Here is a 27,400-nt window from a genome sequence, read left to right as displayed (position 1 = left end):
TGACAGCTACTTACGTACACAGACTGACATACACAGACTTACAGACATGGGTATATAGAGTCATAAACATATCCCTACTTTTCTATATCTAATTTAAATTCATATAATCAGTAATTCCTTGGAGTATTTTACTAATTGTTATTTATCTGTCCTCTTTTATGCCAATCTGTATAATATCTTAGTTGAGAGTTATTTTATCGCAGTCGTCTAAAGATATTATTTCTTTTTAGATATGGGCCCATGCCCAGTGGTGCTTAGGGTTTATTCCCAGTTTCGTGCTCAAGGATCACACCTGGAGGTGCTCCGGCGACTACATGTCGTGCCAACAGAATCGGCGACAATCAAGGCAGTGAGCTAACCCCTGGAGAATTTCTCCAGCCCCAAAACATGTTATGCTAAGCTTGCCTTTTGCAACAACATGGATGAAACTAGACGGGATTGTGCTGAGTAAAGTAAGTCAGAAGGAGAAAGGCAGACACCAAACAGTCTCATTCTTGTGGGATACATGTACAAAGCAAGGGAGCAAAGTCAAAAGAAAAACACCTTGCACTCTTGACCACACTCTTATGAACAATGTTACCTCAATTAAAAAAAAATAAAGGCATTATTCAAATTTCAGCTAGCATCAAGAGAAGGCAAATGCTAGTTGTCCTTCTTTGGTAAGTCACGTCCTTTATCTTTGTGTTGGAATATGGCTCTAAGGTTTGAGGTTTAACATTGATTCCTGTTTCTCCTCCGCCCGCCACCAGGAGTTTATTGGGTTACACCCATCACAGTGTTCCTGAGGCACTCCCATTCCTCTGTGTGGACCTCAGTGACCTCTCCTCTAAGCTCTGCTTCCCATATCTGGGAATCACCATTATCAGACCCTGTAAGGTCAGATTCTTTAAGGATTCTGAATTTTGCATTTGTAAGTAGAATTTGTCCTAGAAGAAGCTTCCCCTGAAGGAAGGATTTTACATCTGTTTATGACATAACCACACCTGCGTAACTGCTACCCCTAACCCTTCAAGATTTGCTCTATAACTAAGGCTGCAGAGAGGGCACAAAGAGGAGAAATACGGGAGTGGGTGAGACTGGAAGGAGGCAGAGGGAGACTGGACTGAACAGCAACTCATCACCAGCCAGCCTAGCCCTCATTTCATCCTCCGTCCACCCATTGCCACTGGCCATCCGGGATGAGGGAAGCAGCCCCAGACCACCGAACACACGTGGCAGGAAAGAGCCCAGACATTGTTTATTTACTGAATACACACCTCTGGAGATTTCTAATAGTTCCACCTTCAGATTGGTATCTTTTTAGATATTGTTCTTTCCCATTTATTTAATTAGACATACCTCAAAGTTCTAAAAACCTTCTTTGCAACATAGTTCTCATTATTTTTCTTATTCTCTCTCCTTAACTGTTTGCACTGCATCCTGGATAAATTTTTATTATCACCATAATTAGGAACATCCTAAGAGGCTAGAGAGGCTTCCTTAGAACCAAGCAAAGGTTACTACAATACTTCAGGTTGACACAGAGCCAGAAATTAAGCGCTTATGTGTCCACACGCATACAGTCACAAACAGAAAATAAGTTTACAAACAACATATTTTAATTCAGATGGAATTCAAGGTATTATTCTATTTACAAGCTAACAGTAGCCTGACAGTTTTTTTAATACTCAAAGATACACATTACTACGTCAGGTCATAAATATCATTTTATTTATGATAAAATAGCGGCCAAAACTCAGGCTTGCTTCTATTAGATATGCGTGCCCCACTCCCCACTCCCAGCTAAATGACACACGGATGATCCAAAGAACCCATTATGGATAAATGCATGTAAAGTAGTTAGTTACATTACAGACAATGAATACTGAGCGTGAAGAATGGTTTTTATTGTAAATGAAAGGAACCTTCTTGAAGGTAAAACATTCACTCATTCCTACAAAGCATTACCCCTGGGAGCTGGCTGGCAAAGAAGACTTGTATTTTTGGTATTTCCAACAAAGTGGGCAGGGGTGCCCAGGCTGACTACTGCCTAACACTACAGATCAACAGCAACAATATTTCCTTCCCGGAGAAACACGTGGCTCTGTTTCTCATCCTATCCCACATATGCAGAGTCAACGCGCTCCCCCTCATTCCAGAGACAACAGCAATAGCACCAACTGCCCTGTCCACTTTGATCAGTGGTTTGAGGGTCAGCTCTGCAGGGCCTTTGTCACAGTCTCGACAGAGTAGTCTCCACTGAATCCTGTAGGAGCTCGTTAACTTTATTCCTAGTTAATAACAATATCAAATTCTCTGCTCAAATAAGCGGCAAACAGGGGTTTGGGGGCGACAAAAACCTCATGGGAAGGGGGGCGTTTCGGTCCGCCCTTCACGCCCTACCGAGGCCACCAGTTGCCCCCCACGAGCGGCTCTCCAGCACGGCCACGACTCCAGAGCACAGAAACCAATTTCTTAACTGACTTTCAGTAGAAATACTTCCAGGGTCAATAAGTAAAATAGCAGAAATCCAAAACCAACATTTAATTCTTGAACCCAGCTGTAGAAAGCAAATCACTTCACAATGCTTTTTCAGCATGTCTGATTTTGGGGGGGGGGGGGGGTAAACTCTAAATAATAGTGGTGAATCTTTTACTGAAACAATGAATCTAATCAAAGCAGATAGAGTGTTAACTAGAATTCATCTGCCTCACAGGGACTGGGAGGGGTGGGGGGTGGGGTCTTATTGGAGTTCTTCATGGTAAAAAATAAGTATTGGTAAATTTGATATTTGCATGACTGAGACCTAAACCTGAAAGCTTTGTAACCTTTCCCACAGTGATTCAATAAAGAAATAAATTTTAAAAAATTAAAAAAGAACAAATAAGCGGCAAAAGTTTAACAGGAAACTGCTTAATAAAATCCATCTTGATACAGTTCATATTAAATATCTGCTTGTTTTAAAAAGCAATGAAAGGAGAAAAAGGATTTTTATAACGCTGATTTTCAACCCAAGGTCTCTCTTGCACACGGCAAAGCAGTGATCTACTTTCCAGCCTCTAAGTCATCCAGTTCCTTTTTTCTGAATTAATATCTTGACAATTTCCACTCTCCTTTTTTCCATCCGTCCATACAGTATTTAACTGACTGGACTTTTCTATTTCTCCCTGCTCCTAACATAACACCAAGTGCCTTTTCAATTTTTAAAGAAACGGTCAAATTTGCCATGTCCATTTCCTGTCCTCACACGCCCTCCACCAGTGCAAACACGACTCTTGCCCCTGTCATTTCACTGCAATGGACTTTGCTAACGATAGCTACGCATCTGAACAGACCAATTTTGGTCATTATTAACCAGTTCCTTTCCCTTGTTATCAGTAATTCCACATTCTCCTTGATTCTCTGTCTGACTCATTTTCCTCATTTCTGACCTTTAACGTTTTCTCAAGATTTCATTCTAGATCCCATTTCTAACCTAAAGTAGCTGAGAAACTTCCCTTGTGCTTCTTTTCAATTATAATCTACAGAGCAACTAACTCCCAAATAAATTAACTCCCAGTAATCTACATACCAGGGCTGGCGTGATAGCACAGCAGGTAGGGTGTTTGCCTTGCACATGGCCGACCCGGGTTCAATTCCGCCATCCCTCTTGGAGGGCCTGGCAAGCTCCCGAGAGTATCCCACCCGCATGGCAGAGCCTGGCAAGCTCCCCGTGGCGAATTCCATATGCCAAAAACAGTAATGACAAGTCTCAAAACGGAGATGTTACTGGCGCCCGCTCCAGCAAATCCAAGAACAAGGGAGGACAGTGCTACAGCGCTAATCTATATATCAACTGACTCTCAAATAAATACCTCCCGTAAGACTTCTCCAATAAGCACCAGAAACATTATATTGGTCTACCTACTGCTTTTTTCCACTTAATACAGCAAAATTCCCTCAAACTCAAATTTCTGAAAATGAACTAATTATCTTCTCCTCCTGAACTAATATTTATAGATTATCAAATGTTTAGTTAAGTGTCTCACTAGCAGTCTAGTACCAAACCTAGAAACAGGACCGAATCCTCCTGCTGCCTTATTTCTCTCTTCAAAGTATCCCCTTATCCTCTGTATTTAGCTCCTAAATCCTTAAAAGTAATTTGTATCTCCTCTCTCTCTGTGCCATATTTTCTGCTCAAAATGACTGATTTTGTTAAAATGATTGAGCAAGCTTATTTTGCTGAAATGATTGAGCAAGTGACTGGTCTGCCTGTGTTGACACGCAGGAGTGTTGACATTCACTCTCAAATGCTTTCTCTCTCTCTCTCTCTCTCTCTCTCTCTCTCTCTCTCTCTCTCTCTCTGTCTCTCTCTCTCTCTACTGAGCGAGCACTTTTTCATCCTCTCCTTTCCCCACTTATAGCTGCTTTTATCATTAAACATATCGAGCATTTTTTCCCCAGGTTGAATTATATCAAACTAATGTTTGTAGAATTCTAAAATTACAGATGTTCAGCTTATTCAATCATTCTCCTCCAGCCAAATATTCAGATCTTTTCAAACACTGGCTACAATATATTTTCCCAACAAGGGCTACTAGAAAGATTAGTGCAATAAAATATCCTTCCAAGTATACCTTAGGAATTCACATTAATACTTTAATATACTGAGTCTTAGAAGTAGGTTTGTAGGTCAAATATTTTAAATTTTAAATGCTAACTTTATACTATCAAATTATTTTCTATAAAGGTTTCATGCCTTTTTTAAACCATTTTTATTGAGGTATGGGATTTGCAACACCGTTAGTCATACTTTTCATGGATGGATCACTCCAACACCACCCCTATCACCAGAATCAGCTTTCCTACAAATGTCCCAAGGGCCCCTCCCACCCTCTTCCCAGCCCCCCAAAGTTTTCAGTTTTGATGAATCTGACCACTTGCTGTTCCCTTAATATATTTCTCATTTTTCTCACATTTGGGGTAGATCTCTCGTATTCACTTTATTGTGGAAATGGTGACATCTACACATATAGGTATTTCACGGTCCTCCCGTTGTTCATCGATTTGCTTGAGCGGGCCCAGTAACGTCTCCATCATGAGACTTGTTGTTACTGTGTTTGGCACATCGAATACGTCATTGGGAGCTTGCCAGGCTCTATCGTGCGGGCGAGATACTCTCGGTAGCTTGCCAGGCTCTCTGAGAGGGGCAGAGGAATCGAACATGTCAGACATGTGCAAGGCAAACGCCCTACCCGCTGTGCTATCGCTCCAGCCCTTATAGGTATTAATCGCCTGGAATTCCACAAAATTGTAAACCAATGATAAACTGATAAAGTAAATTTTTTTCCAAAAGCCATTATTTCTTTTATGGGCATAAAAATTTTTAATATTAATAATCCTGTGCTAATACGCTTTAAGATTTACATGGAATAAATCCCACAAACATAAAATCAGTGAGTGGAGAGAGCTAAAAAAAATTTAAGGGGAGATCTCAATGGATATAAAGTATGTGTATTCATCCCCCTAACAAAAAACTTCAAGGACGGAATATGCCACTAGTTAAGGTAGTTTAGGTAATAGAATGCATTCTATTATGTAAAGAATAACAAAACAGAAAGGATGGAACCAGGAAAGAACAGGAAGAATGGAATGAACAACAAATACCTGCCAGCAAAAATTCACCAGGCATTCATAGAATAGAACTGTTTAGGGTCTTGTAGATACAGGGTGTGTCTCCCCGTGGATATCTAAAAGCTTAGCCTGCTTAGGTTATCTCAGATAGGCAAAAGTCTGACTGCCTTTATTCTTCTGCTGATAATAGATTTACAATACGAAATGTGATGGAGAAACAAGGCTCTCAGTCCATGAGGCTTTACCTTGACCCCATACTTTTCTCTTTATGCCCCGCTGATTTTCTTTTTGGTTTGTGGACCACACACAACAGTGCTCAGGCTTACTCCTGGTTCTGAGCTCAGGGATCACTCCTGGTAGGCTTGGGGACAGAATGTGGTGCCAGGGGTCAAATCAGGGTCAGCCACATGCAAGGCAAACGCCCTACCTGCTATAAGACCTCTCCTGGGAGTGGCCCCTGTTGTGTTTTCATAATCCTCAAGGCAACTCTCCTTCAAAAACTTTGACCCCTGGCTGGTCCCAGCAATGAAACACAAGATCAGATACATAACATTTATTATAAAAGAAATATTAGGGGCTGGAGCGATAGTACAGAGGGTAGGGTATTTGCCTTGCGCGAAGCTGACTGGGGTTCGATTGCCAGCATCCCATATGGTCCCCCGAGCACCACCAGGAGTAATTCCTGCGTGCAGAGCCAGGAGTAACCCCTGATCTCTGGGTATGACCCCCCCCAAAAAAAAAGGTTAAACTGTTACTCTGTTACTGTGAATGTATGGGCTGGAGCAACAGCACGTTAGGATGTTTGCCTTGCAAGCAGCTGACCCAAGTTCAATTCCTCTGTCCCTCTGGAAGAGCCCGGCAAGCTACCAAGAGTATCCTGCCCACACAGCTGAGCCTATCCTGCCCACACAGCTGAGCCTGGCAAGCTCCCGGTGGTGTGTTAGATATGCCAAAAACTGTAACACAATGGAGATGTTACTGGTGCCCGGTTGAGCAAATTATGAACAACAGAAGGACAGTGCTACAGTGCTACTGTAAACGTATACAATCCCTTAGCAGGAAAGGAATGAACAAACATTTTTTAATCTAGTAGAGTGCAACCATAATTGCCACGAGCGAATGCCCAACTCCATGCCAGCTGCTGAGGTGTTTGTCTTGCCTTTTAAAGAAGTTCCTTTAAGAAAAGTAATGGATGACAGGCATCAGGGCTTCAGCTATGCCAGTGAGATGAGTGAGTGGTATCGCCTTATATCCGAAACACAAACTCAAAAAAACTGAAGACGTGAGATCTAAGCTGCGGTCACTGAAACCCTAAATGTGCCTGACGAGTTGACAGGCAGGAATGGGGGGGAGGGGTGGTCGGGGATGCGAGGGAATATGGAAACACCAGTGGAGAGAAGCTGACACTGCAGGTGGGATTGGCGTTGAAATATTTAGGTGAATTACTTTTTTTTTTTTTTTTGCTTTTTGGGTCACACCCGGCGATGTTCAGGGGTTACTCCTGGCTCATGCACTCAGGAATCACTCCTGGCGGTGCTCAGGGGACCATATGGGGTGCTGGGAATCGAACCTGTGTTGGCCATGTTGGCTGCATGCAAGGCAAACACCCTACCCGCTGTACTATCGCTCCAGCCCCAGGTTAATAAATTACTTTAACTTAGCAGATAAAACTAGGAAAAAGAAGCCTGTAGTCTTTTAAAGTTTTCTAAGGCTTAAAGTGCAGTGATAGTGTTTGCCTCACATGCATAAAATCCTGGGCTCAATCCCTGGCACTTATGAGAAATGTGTTTTTCATTTTGGAAACTACAAAGAAGTACAAAGACTTTGGCGTTGATATGGTCTTGTTCAATATGCTCCTGTTAATATGGTAAACTCTTCTCATTTGCAGACTATAAAGTTCTCATTATATCTTCCAAGTGGTGCTAAGAGCACCATTTTTATTCTTTCCAATCACTGTATCACTGTCATCCTGGTTTTCATCAGTTTGCTCGAGCCGGCAACAGTAACGTCCGCATTCGTCCGAAACCTGAGATTTTAGCAGCCTCTCCTTACTCGGCCTTCCTAACAGTGCCGCGCTGAAGGCCCTTTCAGGGTCAGGGGAATGAAACACATCCTTTTTACTGTTTTTGGCCAATGGAATACGCCACGGGAGCTTGACAGGCTCTGCCAATGCAGGCAGAATACTCTCGGTAGCTTGCCGGGTTCTCCAAGGAGAACTAGACTATAAGAGGTCGTGCGGCTGCATATGCGGCCGCACTACCAGGAGATGTTTTATAGTCTCTGAATCTTGGCCGTTGGTGGGATTTCATGGCACCAGGGGCAGTTTGTGGGTGTGACTGCTTAGCTACTGGAAAATGGGGGATCTGGGTGGAGGAGGTCAGTCCCAATCTGAGCAGGCTTGGAGATCTCAGCCCTGAGTCCTGCACACCTGGGTTCCTCTGCCAGTTCCTTTGTGCTATTCTCTGAGCTATTCTCTGAGCTATTCTCTCCAAAAGTTTATATAATCACTAAATTCAAACAATATTTAATTAAGTACTAAACATTTAAAATTGATGAAATGTAGAAACTATTTGTAATTATAGTTGCTTAACGTAATCTGAGCTCAGCTTTAAAAGTTCTATGTCAGGCACAGAAAGCAGAAGAGAGACAGTCCATATTAGGACAGGGAAATAACATAATGGGGTCCATATAAAAGTTTCATGCTACAGAATGTGAGGTCTTTCTGGGGCATCCGCCTATACTGAGTTTTATCCCTCAGTACCTAAGTTATTGTAGGTCCTCCAAACTTAGTCTGATGATTTGTCAAGCTAGTAACTATAACCATAATCATCAACTATACACTGGCATTCGTATTGTGACTGCAAACATATATAAATGTGTTCCATAATGTATGGATGAATTCACAGAACCAACAGAAAAATGATGGAGCCATATTTTAAATTGTTATCTGGGAATAACAGAGGAGCTCAGTGGCAGAGAACTTGCCTCACATACAGGATACCTGGATTCAATTCTCAGCACTGCAAAAACTGAAACAAAATTGTTATCTAGATTAGATGAATTGAGCATTTTATCCAAATACTTGTACATAAGAAATGAAAAGGTTGGCTTCTTGCCCTGTCAAGACCATGAGTTGCCCCCCACGAGCGGATCTCCGGCACAGCCATGGACCCAGAGGTACACAAACCAACCTCGGAACTATGAGGCTTTTGGCAGAAATCCCTCCAGACATAACTAGTAAAATATCAGACATCCAAAATTATCATATGGTCTTCATAACCAGCAACAGAAAACAAATTATTTCATGACGCCTTTTCAGTAGGTTTGATTGATGGAAGAAAATTCCAAATAATAATGGTGCATCTTTTGTCGAAATAATGAATGCAATCAAAGTAGAGAGAGAGTTAAGTGGAAATCATCTGCCTCACAGACATGGGGAGGGGTGGAATAGAAGGTATACTGGGGTTCTTGGCGGTGAAAAATATGCACTGGTGAAGGGATGGGTGTTTGATCATTGTATGACAGAGACTTAAACCTGAAAGCTTTGTAACTGTTCTCACAGTGATTCAATAAATAAATTTAAAGAAAAAAAAAAGAAATGAAGAGGTTGAATGATACTGAACAGCACTGAAAAATATTTTAATAAAAACAGCAATTTCTCAAGCAAAACCAGGCTTTCAAAAGATAAAATGAGACTACAGAAAAAAAGGGATTGCTAACATTCAAATCAGGAAAAAATAAATACTAATCTTTTTATTCAAAAAAAAAAAAACCCAGCTTAAAAAAAAAGATACTGTAACTCTACGAGAAAATATTGCTGAGAACAATCCAAACTACTTAAATTTCAAAATGTGCCTGCAAAGAGACAGGTGGGGGGGATGGGACGAACTTGGGATAACTGGTGGGGAGATGTGGACACTGGTGGGGGCACAGAAGCAGGAACACTGCCCAAACTCTCTTACCAACAACTTTGTAAACCAAGGCGTCAAAACATAAAATATATATGTATATCACTGAACTTATTCAAGACGTATCTTATTGACATGACATAAACAGCATTTGTATTTTGATATTTTATTACTTTTTTAAAAATATCTGTACACACTTATTAAAGTCCACATCATTATCTCTCTATTTGATACGTTTCAGAAGCATCTATCCAAATAAATCATGTCACCTGACTCAAAAATGGACGCCATTTTGATAACCACTGAAAAATGAGAAGCCACTACCCTATCAAAGACATGCCATACAGTGGCCTAGAAAGACAGAACTGGAGTTAAGGTGCTAGCTTGCCCTTCATACAGCCAACCTAGTTCCATCCCCAGCGCCATATATATACTCCCCTGAGCACCAAGGGCTACTCCTCAGCAGAGAGCTAGGAATGTCCCTGAGTACCACATGGGAGAGCGCCACCCCACCCTCAACAAAGGAAATAACTCCTATTTTTGAAGTTAGCATCAAACATAATGAATCAGCACTTTTTAAAAATTATGAATATTTAATATAGTTATGTTTTTATAAGACAAAGTTTCACATATGATCACCTGACATCCCGTTACTCATCTATTTGCTCGAGTGGGCACCAGTAACAGCTTCATTCGTCCCTGTCGCGTGTCAGTGTAGCCTAATGACGTCTGCTCGTTCTAGGAACATGAAGAGCCTCGAACCAATTGTTCGAGTTTTTTTTTTTCTGGCTTTCACCTGGCGATGCTCAGGGATTACTCCTGGCTTTGCACTCAGGAATCACCCCTGGCGGTGCTCAGGGGACCATATGGGATGCTGGGAATCGAACCTGGGTCGGCCACGTGCAAAGCAAACGCCCTACCCGCTGTGCTATCACTCCAGCCCCTCGTTCAGGGTCTTGATGAAGAAATCTGACCATCTCGTTGGTGGGCAGCCACACGATCTTCTGACATCCCATGGAATCCAGTCAGTAATGGCTCTAATCCACTGGTCATCTCCAAATCTCGCTACATGTCCAGCCCATCTAATTTTCGACGCCTTGGCAAATGAGACAGCGTCCCTGATTCTTGATCATCAACAGAAGTTGGAACTCTGGATTCTTTCTCTCACTTGAGTGAAGTGTGATACTCCAAGCATAGCTCTTTCGATTCCTCTTTGGGAGACCCGAATAGCGTTCTCATCCTGTGTTCGTAGGGCCGAGGTCTCTGAGATGTATGCTAATGCAGGAAGAACAGTGGGATCGAAGAGATGTGCCCAGAGCCGGATGTTCTTCATCCTCTTGGATATTTCTTCTACTCTCTTGAAGGAGCTCCAAGCCACTCTCTTCCTCCTGTGCAACTCAGGTGCCAGGTCGTTTGTCATGTTGAGTTCTCGACCTTGGTACACATAACTGCTGCATTTGGAGATATTCGTTCTGTTGAGAGCGAATGGACCGTCAGGAACTAGTCTTCATGAACATTGTCTTAGTGAGATTCAGCTGTAGTCCAACCTTTCCATACTCACGGTCGAAGTTGGCCAGCATTTGTGCTGCTTGGCTGATGTTTGGTGTTATTAGAAAAATGTCATCAGCGAGGCGAAGGTGGTGTAGTTGCCAACCATCTACCTTCACTCCCATTTCTTCCCATTCCAGTTGTCGCATGATGTTCTCGAGGGTGGCACTGAAGAGTTTTGGTGAAATGATATCACCCTGCCGAACCCCTCTCTTGACATGGATGATCATTTCCTTGTAGAATGGTGAGATCCTGGTAGTGAATCTGTAATACAGCTCACGGAGGATCCTGATGTATTGAGTTTGAATGCACTGTTCGGCTTGGGCTTTGATGACCGCTTCAGTCTCAACAGAATCAAAGGCCTTCTTTAAATCAATGAACATTAGACAGCAGCATCTTGAACTTCTGAGAAACCTCAATGAGTTCGGTTATCGTGCAGATACGGCCAATCGTGCTGAATCCTTTTCAGAACCCGGCTTGCTCGCATGGTTGTCCTTCATCTAGTGTTCTGCCAATCCTATTCAGGATGACTCGCGTGAACAGCTTGTAGCAGACAGAAAACAGGCAGATTGGGCGATAGTTGCCAATGTCGTGGATGTCTCCCTTCTTGAACAGTAGCACAGTCCTGCTGGTTCTCCACTGGGACAGAACCTTGCATTCAGACAGGTAGCGTGTGAAGGGCTGAGCCAGTGTATTGATGAGTACTGATGGCAGGTTCTTCAGATGTTCAGGTCAGACCTCGTCTGGGCCAGGTGCTGTTCACTTTTTTACTGATGAAACGGTGTGTCATATTTTGGAAGGGAGAACATTGGGAATGACATATCCACCCTGCACTGTCATCTTGGTCTGTAGTTGGTGAAGGACAGGCAGGCGTTGTGAATGCTTTTCCCAGCTTCAGCCGCATCGGCTAGCACTGCTGCTCTTCTCTCTGAAATCTTCCTTTATTGCTTCTCGGCACTGCTTTGCGAGCTTGGACGTTCGCTTATGGTTGCCTGAGGCTTGTGCCAAGCCATGTTGGTGAATGAGCTCAAGAGTTTTCAGAGACAGGTGTCTTTTTGTGGCTATCTCTCTCTCGGCGTTCCTCATACAATCATGGAGGTGCTGAACCAGTCGACTGTACTCCTCATCAATGTTGTCAACAACGGCATCTTCCCATGTTGCTGCAATAGTGCCAAAGAGCTCCCAGTTGGTGATCATTCTGGAAGTTCTCTTCTTAAACTTTGCAGCTCTTTCTCCCTGCTCTGTGAAGTAGAATTTTGCACGAAGGAGATGGTGGTCCGATCCCATTTGGAATTTTGGGACAACAGTGACATCGGTCAGGCAAAACTGTCGACTGAATATGATGTGGTCAATTTCATTGTGGAACCGTCCACTGGGAGACTCCCAAGTCCAACGTTTAGATTCGGCCTTCAAGTGAAGCCCCACTGAAACAGGCAAGCGGAACTCTGTGACCTTGGACTCCAGACTCCAGGCTCACATATGATACCAATAAAAAATTGGATTTCAAATCCATTAGGAAAAAAATCAATAGAAGAATGCTTTGACAGTGTGGCATATAACTCTCATTCAATTCCCACTATCAGAATATAATGTATATAAAATGTTCTTTAAAGTAGATACAAATTACCTTAGTATAAGGAGATAATTTTGTGATATTAAAAGTTATAATTAGCCTTCTGGCTTATATTAGGTGCAAAAATTTATAATCTATTCAGCAGTATAAGTGTCATATTCGAATCATTTTCATTTATTTTTAGCAGATCTCAGGAGTTAATTGTTGGTTTCCCAGAATAGACCTGGATCATGACTTTCAATATAATCAAGGAGAGAAGTAAAATGGTCACTAGAATTCTATTGATGAGACAATCAAAAGAGTAAAACACATTCTCTTTACTTTCCATAGACTGTATTCTCAGAAATTAATACGACAGATAAAGAAATAATTGAATGAGAAAAATCTCTGTATTCTTTGCCAGAGGAAACTGACACATGGCCAATATAAAATGTTGATGGCCATAGTGATAATATCTTGTGTGATAAATTTTAATATGTGAGTAAAATAATAGTTACCTAAAAAGAAATTAATTCATAATATCTATTTCAAAACAAGAATTCCCTGGCAGTAAAAAACATAGCAGCTTAATGTCCTGACCAGGCTATCTTCACCGGGGAACCTCAGAGGTGGGGGACTGAGTTTCCCTCCCAACCCAAAGCAACATATTGGCAGCCAAAAACCTCCAGAATCCAACCACTGCCATACTCAAGGCAACTCTCCACACGCTCAGACGAGTCTCACCCAAGAGGGAACCAGCAGAAAAACCCAGGTGACTGACATGAAGGTGAACCCGTGACTGAGATCTGCAAGCCCGCTCGGATCGGGACTGGGCCTCCTCCCCCCAGCTCCCCAGTTCTCCAGTAGCTTGGCAGTCACACCCACAAACTGCCCCCGGTGCCATGTAATCTCATCAATGGCCAAGATCCAGAGACTATAAAACAAAGCTCCCGGAGAGAGAGATGCAGAATTTCCTGAAGCATGCGGCCGCATTTGCAGCTGCACGACCTCTTATACCCTAGCCCACTTACATACCAAAAGTACCACACGTCTGTTTGGTTTTAACATACTCGCTGGTATTCTCTTATAAGTGGGCTTAAACGGCTCCAGAAAGAAATACAACCTTCACACACTTCCCTCTTATTGTGGGGGGAAGGTGCTCAGTGGTGGGATTGATTGATGTTTGAATACTATCTGTAATGAACTATTGTGAACTACTTTATGAAAATAAAATATATAAAAAATTTTTTTAAAAAAAGAAAAAGAAACATCACATATTTAACACACACTCGACAGGGGGAGGAAGAAGAAAAGCAAGTATTAACTCCAGTATTATATGAGGCATTGAACATTACTTAATAATCACAATCTCAAATGAACGCTCTCACAATTTCACCAAAAACTTGAGGCAACTAACCTGCTAAATATCAATATGAAAGAGTGTGTAAACTCAAAAAAGACACAGCACAGCTGCGGCGGTGGCTCTGTCTCTCCCACCACCGGCGTTCGGTAGTCTCGGGCTACTTTCCCCACCCCAGAGAGGTCGACGGCGATGGGCAGGCGAAGGAAGGAAACGAGGGCCAGGCTGGTTGGTCTTAGTTGCAGTTTATTCGATTCCCATCTCCATTCTCCTCTGATTCTCCTCCTGCTTCTTTCTCCCCCAGGCTACTTCATTCTCCGTCTCGATCCCCCTTCATCCTCCTTCTCTGGAGTCTGGATTCTGATTCTGATTCCCTTTCTCCTCTTGCTCTGGAATCTGGATACTCACTTCTGATCTCCCAGCCCACTCTTACTGTCTAGTTAAATCCCAAAGCATGAAGGGTTGGGGTAACAATTACATATAGGTGTGGTCACAATCAATAAGGGTGGACTTCTTTCCCTTGGGGAAAGCCGCTTCTAGGACAGATACTCTCTCAGCAGGACGACCCACCCTAGAGCGAAATCCCATGGAATCTCCACAGAATCCCACGGAATCTCCTTGTCCAACAAACATATAAGCATATATAATATAGATCATTTTGTATGGATACAGTAAGAAATACCTTAAACTTACAGAATTGCCCTCCTAGGGCCATCTCGATCTCAGACTACAGTGCTCAGGCCAGAGAGTCTTTCCTACTTCTAGCAGGATCCTAGTCTCGTCATTACTTTTGGATCATTACAGCATTTGTCTATGATCAAAATCTTAACTTACAGTTAAGAATCGTGGCACTTTGGCCTGGCCCATTTAGATGCCAGGGTAGCTCACTGCTTGCCCTGGATCCATTCAGTTCCTCGTCGGGACCCTGCTTTTGGGGTGTTAGGAACTAAGGGCAACTGAGGCTTAAGTCGAGAAAGCAGATGCCTGGGAGTGGATAATATTCAAAGCCAATTAAGTCCTAAGTTACAAAACATAATGTTAACGGTCTTCCTGTATCTATACAAAAAGGGCATTGCTTTAAAGTAAACTGTTCATAAGGCATAAGCAGAGGAGAAAGGCAATATTACACTCATACATATAAAACCATAGATTTCTGAGGAATCTAATCTACAAGTTAACAGGGTCTGATTAGGGGGAAAGCTGATTAACTGGTTGGAGAGGAGAGCACAGGGAAGGAAGAATTTACAGATAAACTCAATGGAATGGAAGTGCCTCAGGAGGACTGGGATAAACCTGACTTCCTAGTGGAGAAAGGGAGAAAGGACAAAGCAATGTCATCCTACAAAAGAGTAAGGATGAAAACTCACATTCTAAACATATGCTTCCCTCTACATGAAAAAGCTTTGCCTTGACATCTATGGCACAGGAATTACAAAAAGGAAATACTGGTAATGACATATGCTCTTACAGAAATATTTCCATTCATCAATGGATAAACTGTCATATCTACACAGAACCCTGTTAACAGAGAAAAAGGAATCAACAACTAAACACAAGAATAAATCTCAAACGCATTATGCTATACAAAAGAAGTCAATGTTTCTTACTGTAGGATCAGTATGACCAGAGGTTGGCAGTAGGGATGACCGTCACATGAAAAAAGGAGATTTCTAGGCATGAAAGTAATTTTCTAAGCCTTTTTCATTATGCCTGCGGTTATTAGATAACATATACTAGACAGTATCAAACATAAAGTTGCAGCAGAACATGCGAATTTCAGTCAAATTAGTAATACCTCAATAAACCTGACTTCTAAAATCCTATCGGTTTATCATAATTTTCTTCATATAAGCTATGTTAGAATTTCTCAGAACACAGGGTCATCATTTCTAAAATCACCTTGAACAAGAGTCCCTTCGCTTTATCTGCCCCTTCACTGTTCTGTGGTTAATGTTGCAACCTGTGGTCAGGTTTACACACGTCTGGTGCAGTGCTCACTCATTGTTACTTTCAGTGATCACCAGGGGTCACAGATCAGTCAGGGTGTGGATAGAAGCTGTCCACTGTGCCAAGGTGCCTACTGAGGTTACTGAGGTTTAAACGCTCTTATATGAAGTGCAACTAAAAACAGCGCTATCAAAATTACACTAAAAGTGACACACACACTCACTGGCAGTTAACAAAGAGTCTTAGTATAAAACATAAATAATGATCTCCATATTAAAGCAACTGAATCACAGTCCTGTGGAAAAGACTGAAAGATTTCAATTTCACAGATGTCTTATGTAATTCTGATACACACAGGTTTGAAAACGTCCCTGCCATAGTATAAACAAACTTCAAAAAAAGAGAAGCATGCTGAAAGTAGACTACGGACCAAACATGATTGCCACTCAATGCCTCTTTTGCAAGCTACAGCACCCAAAAGGAGAGAGAGAACAAGGGGGAATGCCCTGCCACAGAGGCAGGGTGGGATGGGGGGGTTTGGAGGGTGGGAGGGATACTGGGATCCGTGGTGGTGGGAAATGGGCACTGGTGGAGGGATGAGTATTTGATGATTGTATAACTGAAACCCAAGCACAAAAATTTGTACATCTACAACTATACCTCATGGTGTCTCACTAATAAAAATTTAAAAATATATATTACATATAAATTGGTGCTTTGATTAAAAAAAAGAATGGCAGTATAATCAATCAAGTTACATAAAATCTGAAAGTTACATATTAACTGAGTTATATGTAAATAAGATACATGTTATTCATCTGGTATTTTATAAATGACATCAAATAAATATTTTTATTACTTTATTTTTAAATGAATAAAATATTTTTGCGTTTTATATACATATAAATAAAATATCAGCAAATATGATACCAGTATCTGGTAGTTTTCTGAGCTGGTGGCCCAGTGCAGTTACCCATCCAAACTCCCTCTCCTGGAAAATAGCCCAGCTGAACTACAAGTGACCCAGTGGGACTCAAATCTGCTGAGCAACACAGTAAGACCTGGAGAGATCTAAACTCTGCAAGTGAACTGGCCAGACCCTAGCGAAAGGAACTGACACTTAGCTCCTCCCACAGGTCAGACCAGCCAGAGGCATGGTTTCCCCAGTTGACAGCTGCTCATACCACAGCCAGTGGATCTCTCCCTCTACCTCCCATAAGATCCACATCTTGGCCTCGTATACTGAACTTTTACCAGGGCAACCTGACTAAACCAGCCAAAGTCTATTTGCCTCTACTCCAATCAATATTCTCCCAAAACCTACAAAAATAGCAGTGAGCACAAGAAACAAGAGAACCCTAAACAAAGTTCAGGCCAAAGAATGAATCAGCACAAGAGGCTTCACACAATGACACAGAACAAACTGGAAGGGAATATCACTGAAGGGGAAAGATGGGACCATCATCCACCCAGTTCCCCCAGAGTCCTCCCTGATTGTAGGTGTGTGTGTGGGGGGGGGGAAGCAGCATACAACATGCCAATAGTGTACTAGAAAGAATCACCTCCAGACTACCCCACAGGCACCATGATGAAACAGCTCAGAACCTCAGTACAGGAAGTGGACAAAGATAGAAGCCCTGACCTCAACAAAGAATATCCACCTCCTCTCAAATACACAGGAGATGGTGGGAGGGACACTGGGATCATTGGTGGGGGAGAATGGACACTGGTGGACACTGGTGGGTACTCAATCATTGTATGACTGAAACGCAAGCACAAAAGTTTCTAAGTATATAACTGTACCTCACCGTGATTCACTAATAAAAAATCACTATAACTTAAATAAAAATTTCCTTTGAATTCTAAAATAAAAAGAAAAAAAAACACAGGAGAATATGAAGACAGAAATGAGAAAACTACAAGCAGAAATGTTAAGAGTTAAAAAATTTTGGTAGGTGAAATGAAAGACTCAATGGAAGCCCTCTATGGTAACAGCAGCTGAAGACAGAATCACTGAGCTAGAAGATGAGATGCAGAAAAACTCCAGGCAACAACAGAATGGAAAAGACCTCAAAAAAAAAAAAAAAAAAAAGGCTGACGAGAGAACTTTGGGATGAACTCAAGAGAAACAACACAGAGAATCATCAGTGTCCCAGATGGACAGGAAAGCAACCACGATGAAGAAGCAACCATCAAAGACATTGTTGAAAAGTTCCCTGAGCTGGAGAACACAGGCATCCAGATCCAGGAAGCCTGAAGGTTACCAGTTAAAAGAGACCTGAATAAAAAGACTCCAAGACACATTCTAATCAGAATAAGGAATATCATAGATAGATACAATACTGAAAGCAGCAAGATCAAAGAAGGAAATGACAAGCAAAGGAAAATCCCTAAGATTTGCAGCAGACCTATCGAACAAGTCCCTGTCAAATAATATCAAACAAGGGTCAGAAATGAATGGTGGGAAACAGTTGGAAAAAAAAAAAAACAATGAAATAAATGCCTCACGAAGAATAACCAGGCAAAATCTCATTCAGATCTAAAGGAATAATATACAACTTCACAGAAAAACAAAAGCTCAGGAACTTCATAGGATCAAAACCAATTTTGAAAGAAAATCTGAAAGGGCTACTTTAAGATAAGACAAACCCCACAAACACATGTCATGGCACAAAACCCCATGACAGTGATCTCTATTAATGTGAATGTTCTAAACGCACCAGTTAAAAGACACAGAGTGGCAAAATTTAAATTAGTCCAACATTCCTCTGCCTACAAGAACTTCACATTTGAATGATTAGAGCAAACACAGACTCAATGTCAACAGTTGGAAAACAATTCTTCAAGCAAACAACTCCCTCAGAAAGGTCAGGGTGGCCATACTAGTATCAGGTGTCATAGATTTCAGGCTGAAAAAAAATGTAAGATACAATGAAGGTCATTTCTTAAAAATCAAGGGATGTGTACACCAGGAAGCAATCACACTTCTCAAGATATATGCACCCTCTGAGGGACTGCAAAATATTTCAAACAACTAATAGACTTCAAGGAGGACACTGATAGCAACTCAATAGCAGCTGGAGACTCCAACACCACACTTTGTCAACTCTTAATAAATCAACAAAACTAAAACTCATCAAGGAAATACTGGCTTTGAAGGAAGAAATAAAGAGGGGGCATGTGGAGATATACAAAACTTTTCATCCCCATAAAGATGAATACATATTCTTCTCCAGTGAACATGGGACATTCTCCAAGATAGAGCACGTGCTAGGCCACAAAACAGCTCCATAAAATCGAGAGGATAAAACTGTATCAACTTTCTTTTCAGACCATGATGAACTGAAAATAGAAGTTGATTACACATAAAAAAAAAACTGTGGTTAAATCTGCACAATGAAATACTATGTAGCCACTAGAAAAAATGAAGTCATAAATTTGCTTATACATGGACATGAAGAGTATCATGCTGAGTGAAATGAGTTAAGAGGGAAAGGCACAGACATTGAATGATCGTACTCATCTGTTAGATATGAAAAGATGGGAATAATATCCAAAGGTAGTAGAAATGAGGGCCAGGAGGATTAGTCCTTGGCTGGAAGCTTGCCACAAATCAAGACTGGAGGGGTTGGGGGGAAGGGTGTGCAGTTAGGGTAGAGAAGAGATCACTTCTGGCCCTTGTCTGATATTATTTGACAGGGACTGTAATGAGAGTTGGAAATGACAAGAGCTCTGGACGAGAACTGAGTGCTAAAAGGAGGTCAAGTGACATACACGATAACCTTTCAGTTCCTGTACTGCACACCACAATGCCTACGGTGGCAGGCAGGAGGGTTGGGGTAGGGAGAGACCGAGAGCGAGAGAGTGTTTCCGACAGAGGTAGGCTGTGTGTGTGTGTGTGTGGGGGGGGGGGGGTAATGATGGTGGGAAATGTACATTAGTGAAGGGCTGGGTGTTGGAACATTAAATGAAACCCAATCATGAACAACTTTGTAAAAATATATTAAAGGGGGAAAAAGTTATCTACCAAAAAAACCAAGAAAACAATGAAGTCCTTATAACACATAAAACAAAAACTTAATTTTTAAAAATAGGGCTTTGACGGGATGGAATGAGAGCATAGCGGGTAGGGCGTTTGCCTTGCACACAGCTGACCCAGGTTCAGTTCCTCTACCCCTCTCAGAGAGCCGGGCAAGCTACTGAGAGTATCTCGCCTGCATGGCAAGCCTGGCAAGCTACCTGTGGTGTATTCGATACGCCAAACACAGCAACTAGTCTCACAATTTGTTGTGAAACGTTACTGGTGCCCGCTAGAGCAAATCGATGAACAACGGGATTACAGTACAGTGCTACCGTGCAGGGCTTTCATAATTATTTGGAATTATAATAAAGTATTGAAAAATAGTTTCTCAGAAATGAAACAGAAAAAAATTATAACTTCTTTCTTTACCTTCTCTACTGTTTTCCAACTTCATCCTTTAAACCAACTGATTAGCAAAAGGAGATATTTCATATTCACCCCCCTATCACTGCTAGTTTCAGGTGCCTGTGTCTATTATACCAAGCCTTCCAGAAATGAGTCGGAAGAGTACTGTTCTTTTTCAAAATTTCTATCAACAGACTACATTTAACTGCAATGGCAAAATTCTGGAGAATAATCATACCTACAAAAGAGATGTGACTATAAAAAGATAGAATGCGTGATAAATTCGTGTTTTATTGGTATTTTCAAAATGGACAATGATTATTCCCAAGGAAAAGTTCTAGTTAAGCATCTGGTTCTTTTAGTAAGCTTTTACCTGAGTTCAATATTAGGCCATTTAAAGAGCAATATGCTGATAGGGAAATCTCTCAATTTATTACCTTTCATCCACAACCACTTCCCCCAAATCAATGAATTACTGGTTTTTGCTTACCTCCTCTCCTGAAAGATAAAATGCTGCTAGTAGGCCTCCAATAAATCGAATGTTGACTTCAAACACAGATACCTCTGAATTCTGTAAAAACATAGTAAATATTGACATCAAAAATTTACATTTTTCAAAATACTTTTAATATTTCATGTTTTTTGCAAACTTCCTGTTAAAGTTAAATGAAATTCCTACAGCTTCCTAATGGCCAAGAGCAATAGGTTATTTCCATTTTCCTTATATATTACTGTGAAATTATTAAAATACTTGATACTACTGACTATTCTTATGAAAAGCCTCTTCTTGAATTCTGGTATATCTTCTCTATAAGACATCTTCCTTCATTGTAATTATTACATATGATACTGGCACTCATTTCTACCTCCCCTCAAACATTTAAAATTTTTTTAATATATAACTTTATGGGCTGGAGCAACAGCAAGGCGGGTAGGGCGTTTGCCTTGCACACAGTCAACATGGCCAACCCGAGTTCAATTCCTCCATCCCTCTCAGAGAGCCTGGCAAGCTACTGGGAGTATCGTGCTCGCACGGCAAAACCTGGCAAGCTCCCCGTGACGTATTCAACATGCCAAACACAGTAATAAGTCTCACAATGTTACTGGGCCCACTCAAGCAAAATCGATGAACAACGGGAGGACAGTGACAGTGACATATAACTTTATAAAAGCTTTTGAAAATCACTAATACAATGAAAGATGTTTTACATAATAATGCTATAAAAACTATAAGCTAAGCAAAAAATTAATTGGGATACTCATTTCACATATACATCAAAATGAAGTCCCAGCAATTTAAAAATAAGTACAAAAAAAATTACAAATAAAAATATAAGAAAATGTGATAATATGTAAACTCCCTTAAGGTATATACAAGCATAAAATCAAGAGTATGGATAAAAAAATGAAGACAGAATGTTATGATTCATTCCCAAATATAGAATATCTATTTTTAAAAAAGAAATGAACAGATGAACAGGGTTTGGAGAGAAAGTACAGTGGATCGAGTGCTTGCCTTGAGCCCTGCGGATATATGTTCAATTCCTGGCACCACATACTGTCCCCCAATCTCCGCCAGAACTCAAGAGTCAGGAGTTAAGTCCTGAGCACTGCACCTTCCCCCCACCCAAACACACACACACAAACATGCACATGCACACGCACACATACACACACAGGAAGAAAAGTAAAAGTAAAAAGAAAATTTGCTATAAATACTGCAGTATTAATAACCCTACGATAGTCTGTACCTCTGCATTTTGATACAGACATAGATACTGTCACTTTCGCTGTCCTCCCGTTGTTCATCGATTTGCTCAAGCGGGCCCAGTAACATCTCCATTGTTGTTACTTGTTGTTACTGTGTTTGGCATATGGAATACGTCACGGGGAGCTTGCCAGGCTTCACCGTGCGGGGGAGATACTGTAGGTAGACTGCCAGGCTCTCCGAGAGGAGCGGAGGAATTGAACCCGAGTCCGTCAGTCGGGTTGGCCACATGCAAGGCAACTGCCCTAAGAAAAATTCTAATACTGGGAAAGAAAAATAGGAATGGCAGGAAACATGAACAAAGAAACCAAAGAGTACATGAATACATGCAAGAAACAAAGATGACATTCAAAATGTTAATAAAGATTACGCTGACTTTCCAATATTCATAGAACATATTTGCTAAAGCAAGACTACTTCTCCAATACAATTTTTTTTAATAACCAAGCTCTCATCTCATCTATCCTTGATGGTAAAATCCATCATGTATTTTACGTTGCATCATATGTTCCCAGTACGTAGCACACAACGCACACCAGCAAATGTTCCTGTTAAGAGAAGAAAGGAAACCGGAAGGAAATGCCTTTCACTCACTAGGTTAATAGAAACTTCTAATTGGTTTTCCTGCTTTCATTCATTTCCCCTTCCCGATATTCTAGTTTGTTTGGCACTCTGTGTGGCTGGGTCTCCCAAGTACCGAAGGAAGCCCGGATCCTCTCCTGGCTATTCCAGCCTAAGGGCCTGAGATGTGATACTTGTGGGTCTTTCGTTGCCAGACCACCTGTTTCTGGCTGAAAGCCTCCAGGACTACGCTCTTCAGTGTTGAGGCCTCCAGGACTGTACCCTGTAGTTAGTGCGTTTTCAATCTTCAGTCAGTTAGGTTACTACTCTACAAACATTTACAACGACTTATGGTGATTCAGAAAAAAAAAAATTATCGGTAGGACCATACATAATCAAATTCCCTGCAACCTCTTTGAAGTCCTCTCCTACCAATAGCCTTTCGATTGACTTTACTACTATCAAAGGGGTTTACTGCTGTTCCGGAATTGCCACTCACTCTCGTGTCAGTTTTTACACTTTACCCTGCAGGGCTATGAACGATGTCAACCATCAGAAAGTTCATATCTGACTATTTATCATACTAAGGGAAGGGATCCTAAGTGTTTTAGGGTTCATCCCTGAACTGCCCCTATTCCTCCCCGCAGTGAGCTGACAGCGCTTTTACAAGCACCACTAATTCCCTGAGTTTATCTTTAACCCTTTCCTTTGTGTTTTACCTCTCACTGTCACAATTCCCGAGTCAGTCTTGGTTACTTACAAGTCAAAACTTCTGGTGACTGGACTCTGCATTTGTAGTGAATTCCTCTGCTTTTCTATTTCCCCTATAACTTTTTTTTATTTTTTTTGCTTTTTGGGTCACACCCGGCGATGCTCAGGGGTTACTCCTGGCTCTGCACTCAGGAATCACTCCTGGCGGTGCTCAGGGGACCATATGGGATGCTGGGAATCGAACCCGGGTCAGCCGCGTACAAGGCAAACGCCCTACCCGCTGTGCTATTGCTCCAGCCCCTCCCCTATAACTTTTCATATTTTACTACAGAGCAATGTTCTTTGCTTAAAACAGAAAGACAGTTAATGCTGTGCTCCTAATATCTGGGAGTTGACTGACTCTGAAATATATCTACTCCTGGGCATCCACCATTTTTACTTAACTGGCTTCAGTTGCCACAGTTTCTGACACCTCAAAAGGGGAGTCCCGTCACGGTACTTGGATGGACTGGGAGCGAGTGGCAAAGCTACCCTGGCATCAAAATGGACAGTCTAAAACCATAAAAGCAGGGTCTTGATGCAAGCCAACATGACTTAGGATCAAGACCCACCATGGGTAAGGACAAGCTGAACTGACCTGAGGACAGTCTGAGATTTACAGCAAAAGCCTTAGTCCAGAGAACTAAATTTTGGGATCTATATCTCTTATTTGGGAGAGCCTGGCAGGCTTCCAGTGGTATATTCGATACGCCAAAAACAGTAACAATAACATTCCCCTGACCCTGAAAGAGCCTCCAATATGGCAGTGTTGGGAAAGACGAGTAAGGAGAGGCAGCTAAAATCTCAGGGCTGGGGCGAATGGAGACATTACTGGCACCCACTCTAGTACATCGATGAACAACAGGATGACAGTGATGATAGTGATATCTTATTGTGTTTATCCAACTAACTGCAAGTATTCGTAAGAAATAAACTTAATTGTTTAATATATACTATTAAAGGGGAAAAGAAAAGCATTATAATGCTTGTTGTCCCTGGGTGAATCTCTCCATGTAGTCCTGAGAGACAGTGTCTCCTTGAGTTAATCCCCCTAAGAGAACTGCATTCATTGAAATAGTTTATCTCTGTAAATGAATGATCAAACACACCTATGTGCAGTCCTATACCTTGAACTCCCTCCGAAGTTCTGTAAGGATGCTAAAAGCTCTGCATTAAATGGGCCATTTTGACCATCATTCTGTGGTTCTGTCTCTTAGTTCCTCTGCTGGGGAGACCAGGGAAGCAGTTCTCGGCCACCAAATGCACTGCACACCCTGAAGAAATGTCAACCATCAGAAAGTAAATTTCTGACTATTCCAGCTAGGGAAGGGACCCCTCATCAAATAATAGTCCTTGCCCTGTATAATTTCCCAAACCAACTTTTATTATTATCTGATTACTATATTTTTTACAATTTTATATTTTTTAAGCATACACCTTTCTTTCGCAAATGAGCTGAAAATTTCTAGAAGGAAATATGGAGAGGCACTGTTCAAACTTAAGTGATGACTGAGAACCTTCCAAAACTAAAAATTAAATCTTCAGGTTGGTAAAACATCTAGTCCTTATGCTCACTATCCCACCCAAATGGACATGTGGTAATAAAATTACAGAACAGCAAAGCAGAAAAAAAAAGACAGTGGCTCCTCTTTTAAACATTACCTTTCAAAAGTTATACTGCACAGTTTTCCAAAGTACCAGAAAAACAGGATGACAAACTGTACTTTCAAAAAGTCGAGAAAAATAATCAACCTCTGACATAATTATAAGCTATATCAGCAAAAGAAAGCCTTTTATTCACATGGCTTTCCTTGAGTTTCACACAGGAAGTATCACCATAAGAAAGTCTTTTTTCGAAGGGAACTCCAAGTAAAGGATGTCTGGGGGACTTGTTCCGGATGCGAGATGCATGCTGAATGTAGGACTATAGACCGAATGCGATAGCCACCCAATACCTCTATTGCAAACTACTACACCCGAAATGAAAGAGTGAGCAAGAGGGAATGCCCTGCCGCAGAGGTGGGGTAGGGTAGGGGGGACGGGGTGTGCGGGTGGGAGGGCTACTGGGATCATTGGTGGTAGAGAATGGGCACTGGTGGAGGGATGGGCACTCGATCACTGTATAGCGGAAACCCAAGTACGAAAGTTTGTAAGTCTACAACTGTACCTCACGGTGTTTTGCTAATAAAAAAAATTAATTAAAAAAACTTTTTAAATAAAATAAAATGTTCTTAAAAAAAAGTCTTTTTTCAAAATCTGCTCCATGAAATAATGAGCCCCACCATGTAAAATAAAGTAGCCCCAATCCTACTTATTCTTTATTGTTTTCTACAGCAGTTTCTGACACTGTAAATAACATGAATATTTACTGTTTTTATCTCAAAGCTAGAAGATCAACTGGAGGGATAAAATTTTGCTTTTTCTCCCCATCACTGTAATCTGAAATAGTAACTGCTGAAGATAGATAAATGCAAGTAAACACAGGCAGTTATATGTTCAGGTTTCCAATAAAGTTAAGATCAACTTGAACAGAGTTACACATAAAACGAGGTAAAAGAGCTACATTAAGCCATCCTCAGAGCTAAAGTCAGAAAGGGAGTAAGAAAACTCTTCCATTTCAAATTCCGATAAATATGCTAATACTCCAAAATGAATAAAAACGGACACTGTAAATGCCAAACTAGTTGGGAGAAAGATATTAAAAAGTAGAAAAAATTCACGCTATACAAAATAAGATAGAAAAGAACAAGTACAATAACGCACATAGCAAAACTAAGACGGAAGACAACTCCAAATACGTTACCACTGAAAATCCAAATATCTCATACACAGCAGTTAGAGTACCCTGAGACTGAATAAAAGAATAACAAAACCCAGATGCATTGCATGCTAAGTAGTACAACTATTTGTGCTTGCTACCTCTGTAGACTTCCGAATGCTTTTTTCTCCCTTAGAGGGAAGAGAGATAGAACGGTCAGTTGGCTCGTCTTGCTGTAGCTGAACCAAATTCAACTCCCAGCACCTCCAGGAGTGATCCCTGAGCACCACTGGGTGTGGATGGCCCCACCTGCACCACCACCAAAGAACAAAACAAAATATATTCATCTGACAAAAATTTTGATACAGAAAAGTTAAAAGTGAAGGAACAGAAAAGGACTGTGTTGTTAATTCACTGTATCACTATCATCCCGTTGTTCATCGATTTACTCAAGCAGGCACCAGTAACGTCTCTATTCATCCCAGCCTTGAGATTTTTTGGGGGGTTAGGGTTTTTTTTTTCAATTTAATAGTTGAAAAACTACTTCTTTGTCTCTTGCCAGTTTTTTTTTTGTATGAGGCTTTCTTTTTATTCTTTTTAAATTTTATTTTATTTTTTATTAGTGAAACACCATGAGGTACAGCTGTAGACTTACAAACTTTCATGCTTGGGTTTTAGCTATACAATTAGCAAGTACCTATCCCTCCACCAGTGCCCATTCTCCACCACCAATGAACGCAGCAGCCCTCCCACCCCACCCCACTTCTGTGGCAGGGCATCCCTTTCGCTCTCTTTCCTTTAAGTTGTTATGGTTTGCAATAGCGGTATTGAGTGGCCATCGTGTTCGGTTTATAGTCTACTTTTAGCATGCATCTTGCATCCCGAGCAAGTCCTCCAAACACCTTTTCTTAGTGTTCCCTTCTCTATCTGAGCTGCCTTTTCCCCCAGCATGTGCTGCCGGCTTTCAAGCCGTGCAGCAGACCTCCTGGTACTTATCTCAACTATTCTTGGGTGTTCAACTCCCATTCTGTTACTTTATGTTCCCCAGATGAGCGCGGTCTTTCTATGTCTGTCCCTCTCTTTCTGACTCATTTCACTTTCCATGTAGAATCACTTGTTTGTAAATTTCACGACTTCATCATTTCTCACAGCTGCATAGTACTCCATTGTGTAGATGTACCAAAGTTTCTTTAACCAGTCATCTGTTCTCGGGCACTTGGGCTTTTTCCA

General features: G+C 41.4%; 1 protein-coding gene across 3 annotated transcripts in view; it reads right to left on the bottom strand.

Moving 5' to 3' along the window:
* Positions 1–27,400, bottom strand: part of MAN1A2 (mannosidase alpha class 1A member 2) — a 144,692-nt gene that overhangs the window by 65,117 nt on the left and 52,175 nt on the right. For all 3 annotated transcript variants that reach the window (XR_008793164.1, XR_008793604.1, XM_056112573.1), the window contains exon 5: positions 20,824–20,904. Coding sequence is in view for 1 of the 3 variants with exons in the window: in XM_056112573.1 (XP_055968548.1) it covers positions 20,824–20,904 (81 nt within the window). In the remaining 2 variants the exon portion in view is untranslated. The remainder of the gene's footprint in view (positions 1–20,823; positions 20,905–27,400) is intronic.

This window comes from Sorex fumeus, unplaced genomic scaffold (genome assembly GCF_029834395.1).
Source record: "Sorex fumeus unplaced genomic scaffold, SorFum_2.1 ptg000001l, whole genome shotgun sequence".
Lineage (NCBI taxonomy): Eukaryota > Metazoa > Chordata > Mammalia > Eulipotyphla > Soricidae > Sorex > Sorex fumeus.
The sequence above is the reverse complement of the archived record's forward strand: the minus strand, read 5'-3'. Positions and strand labels throughout refer to the sequence as shown.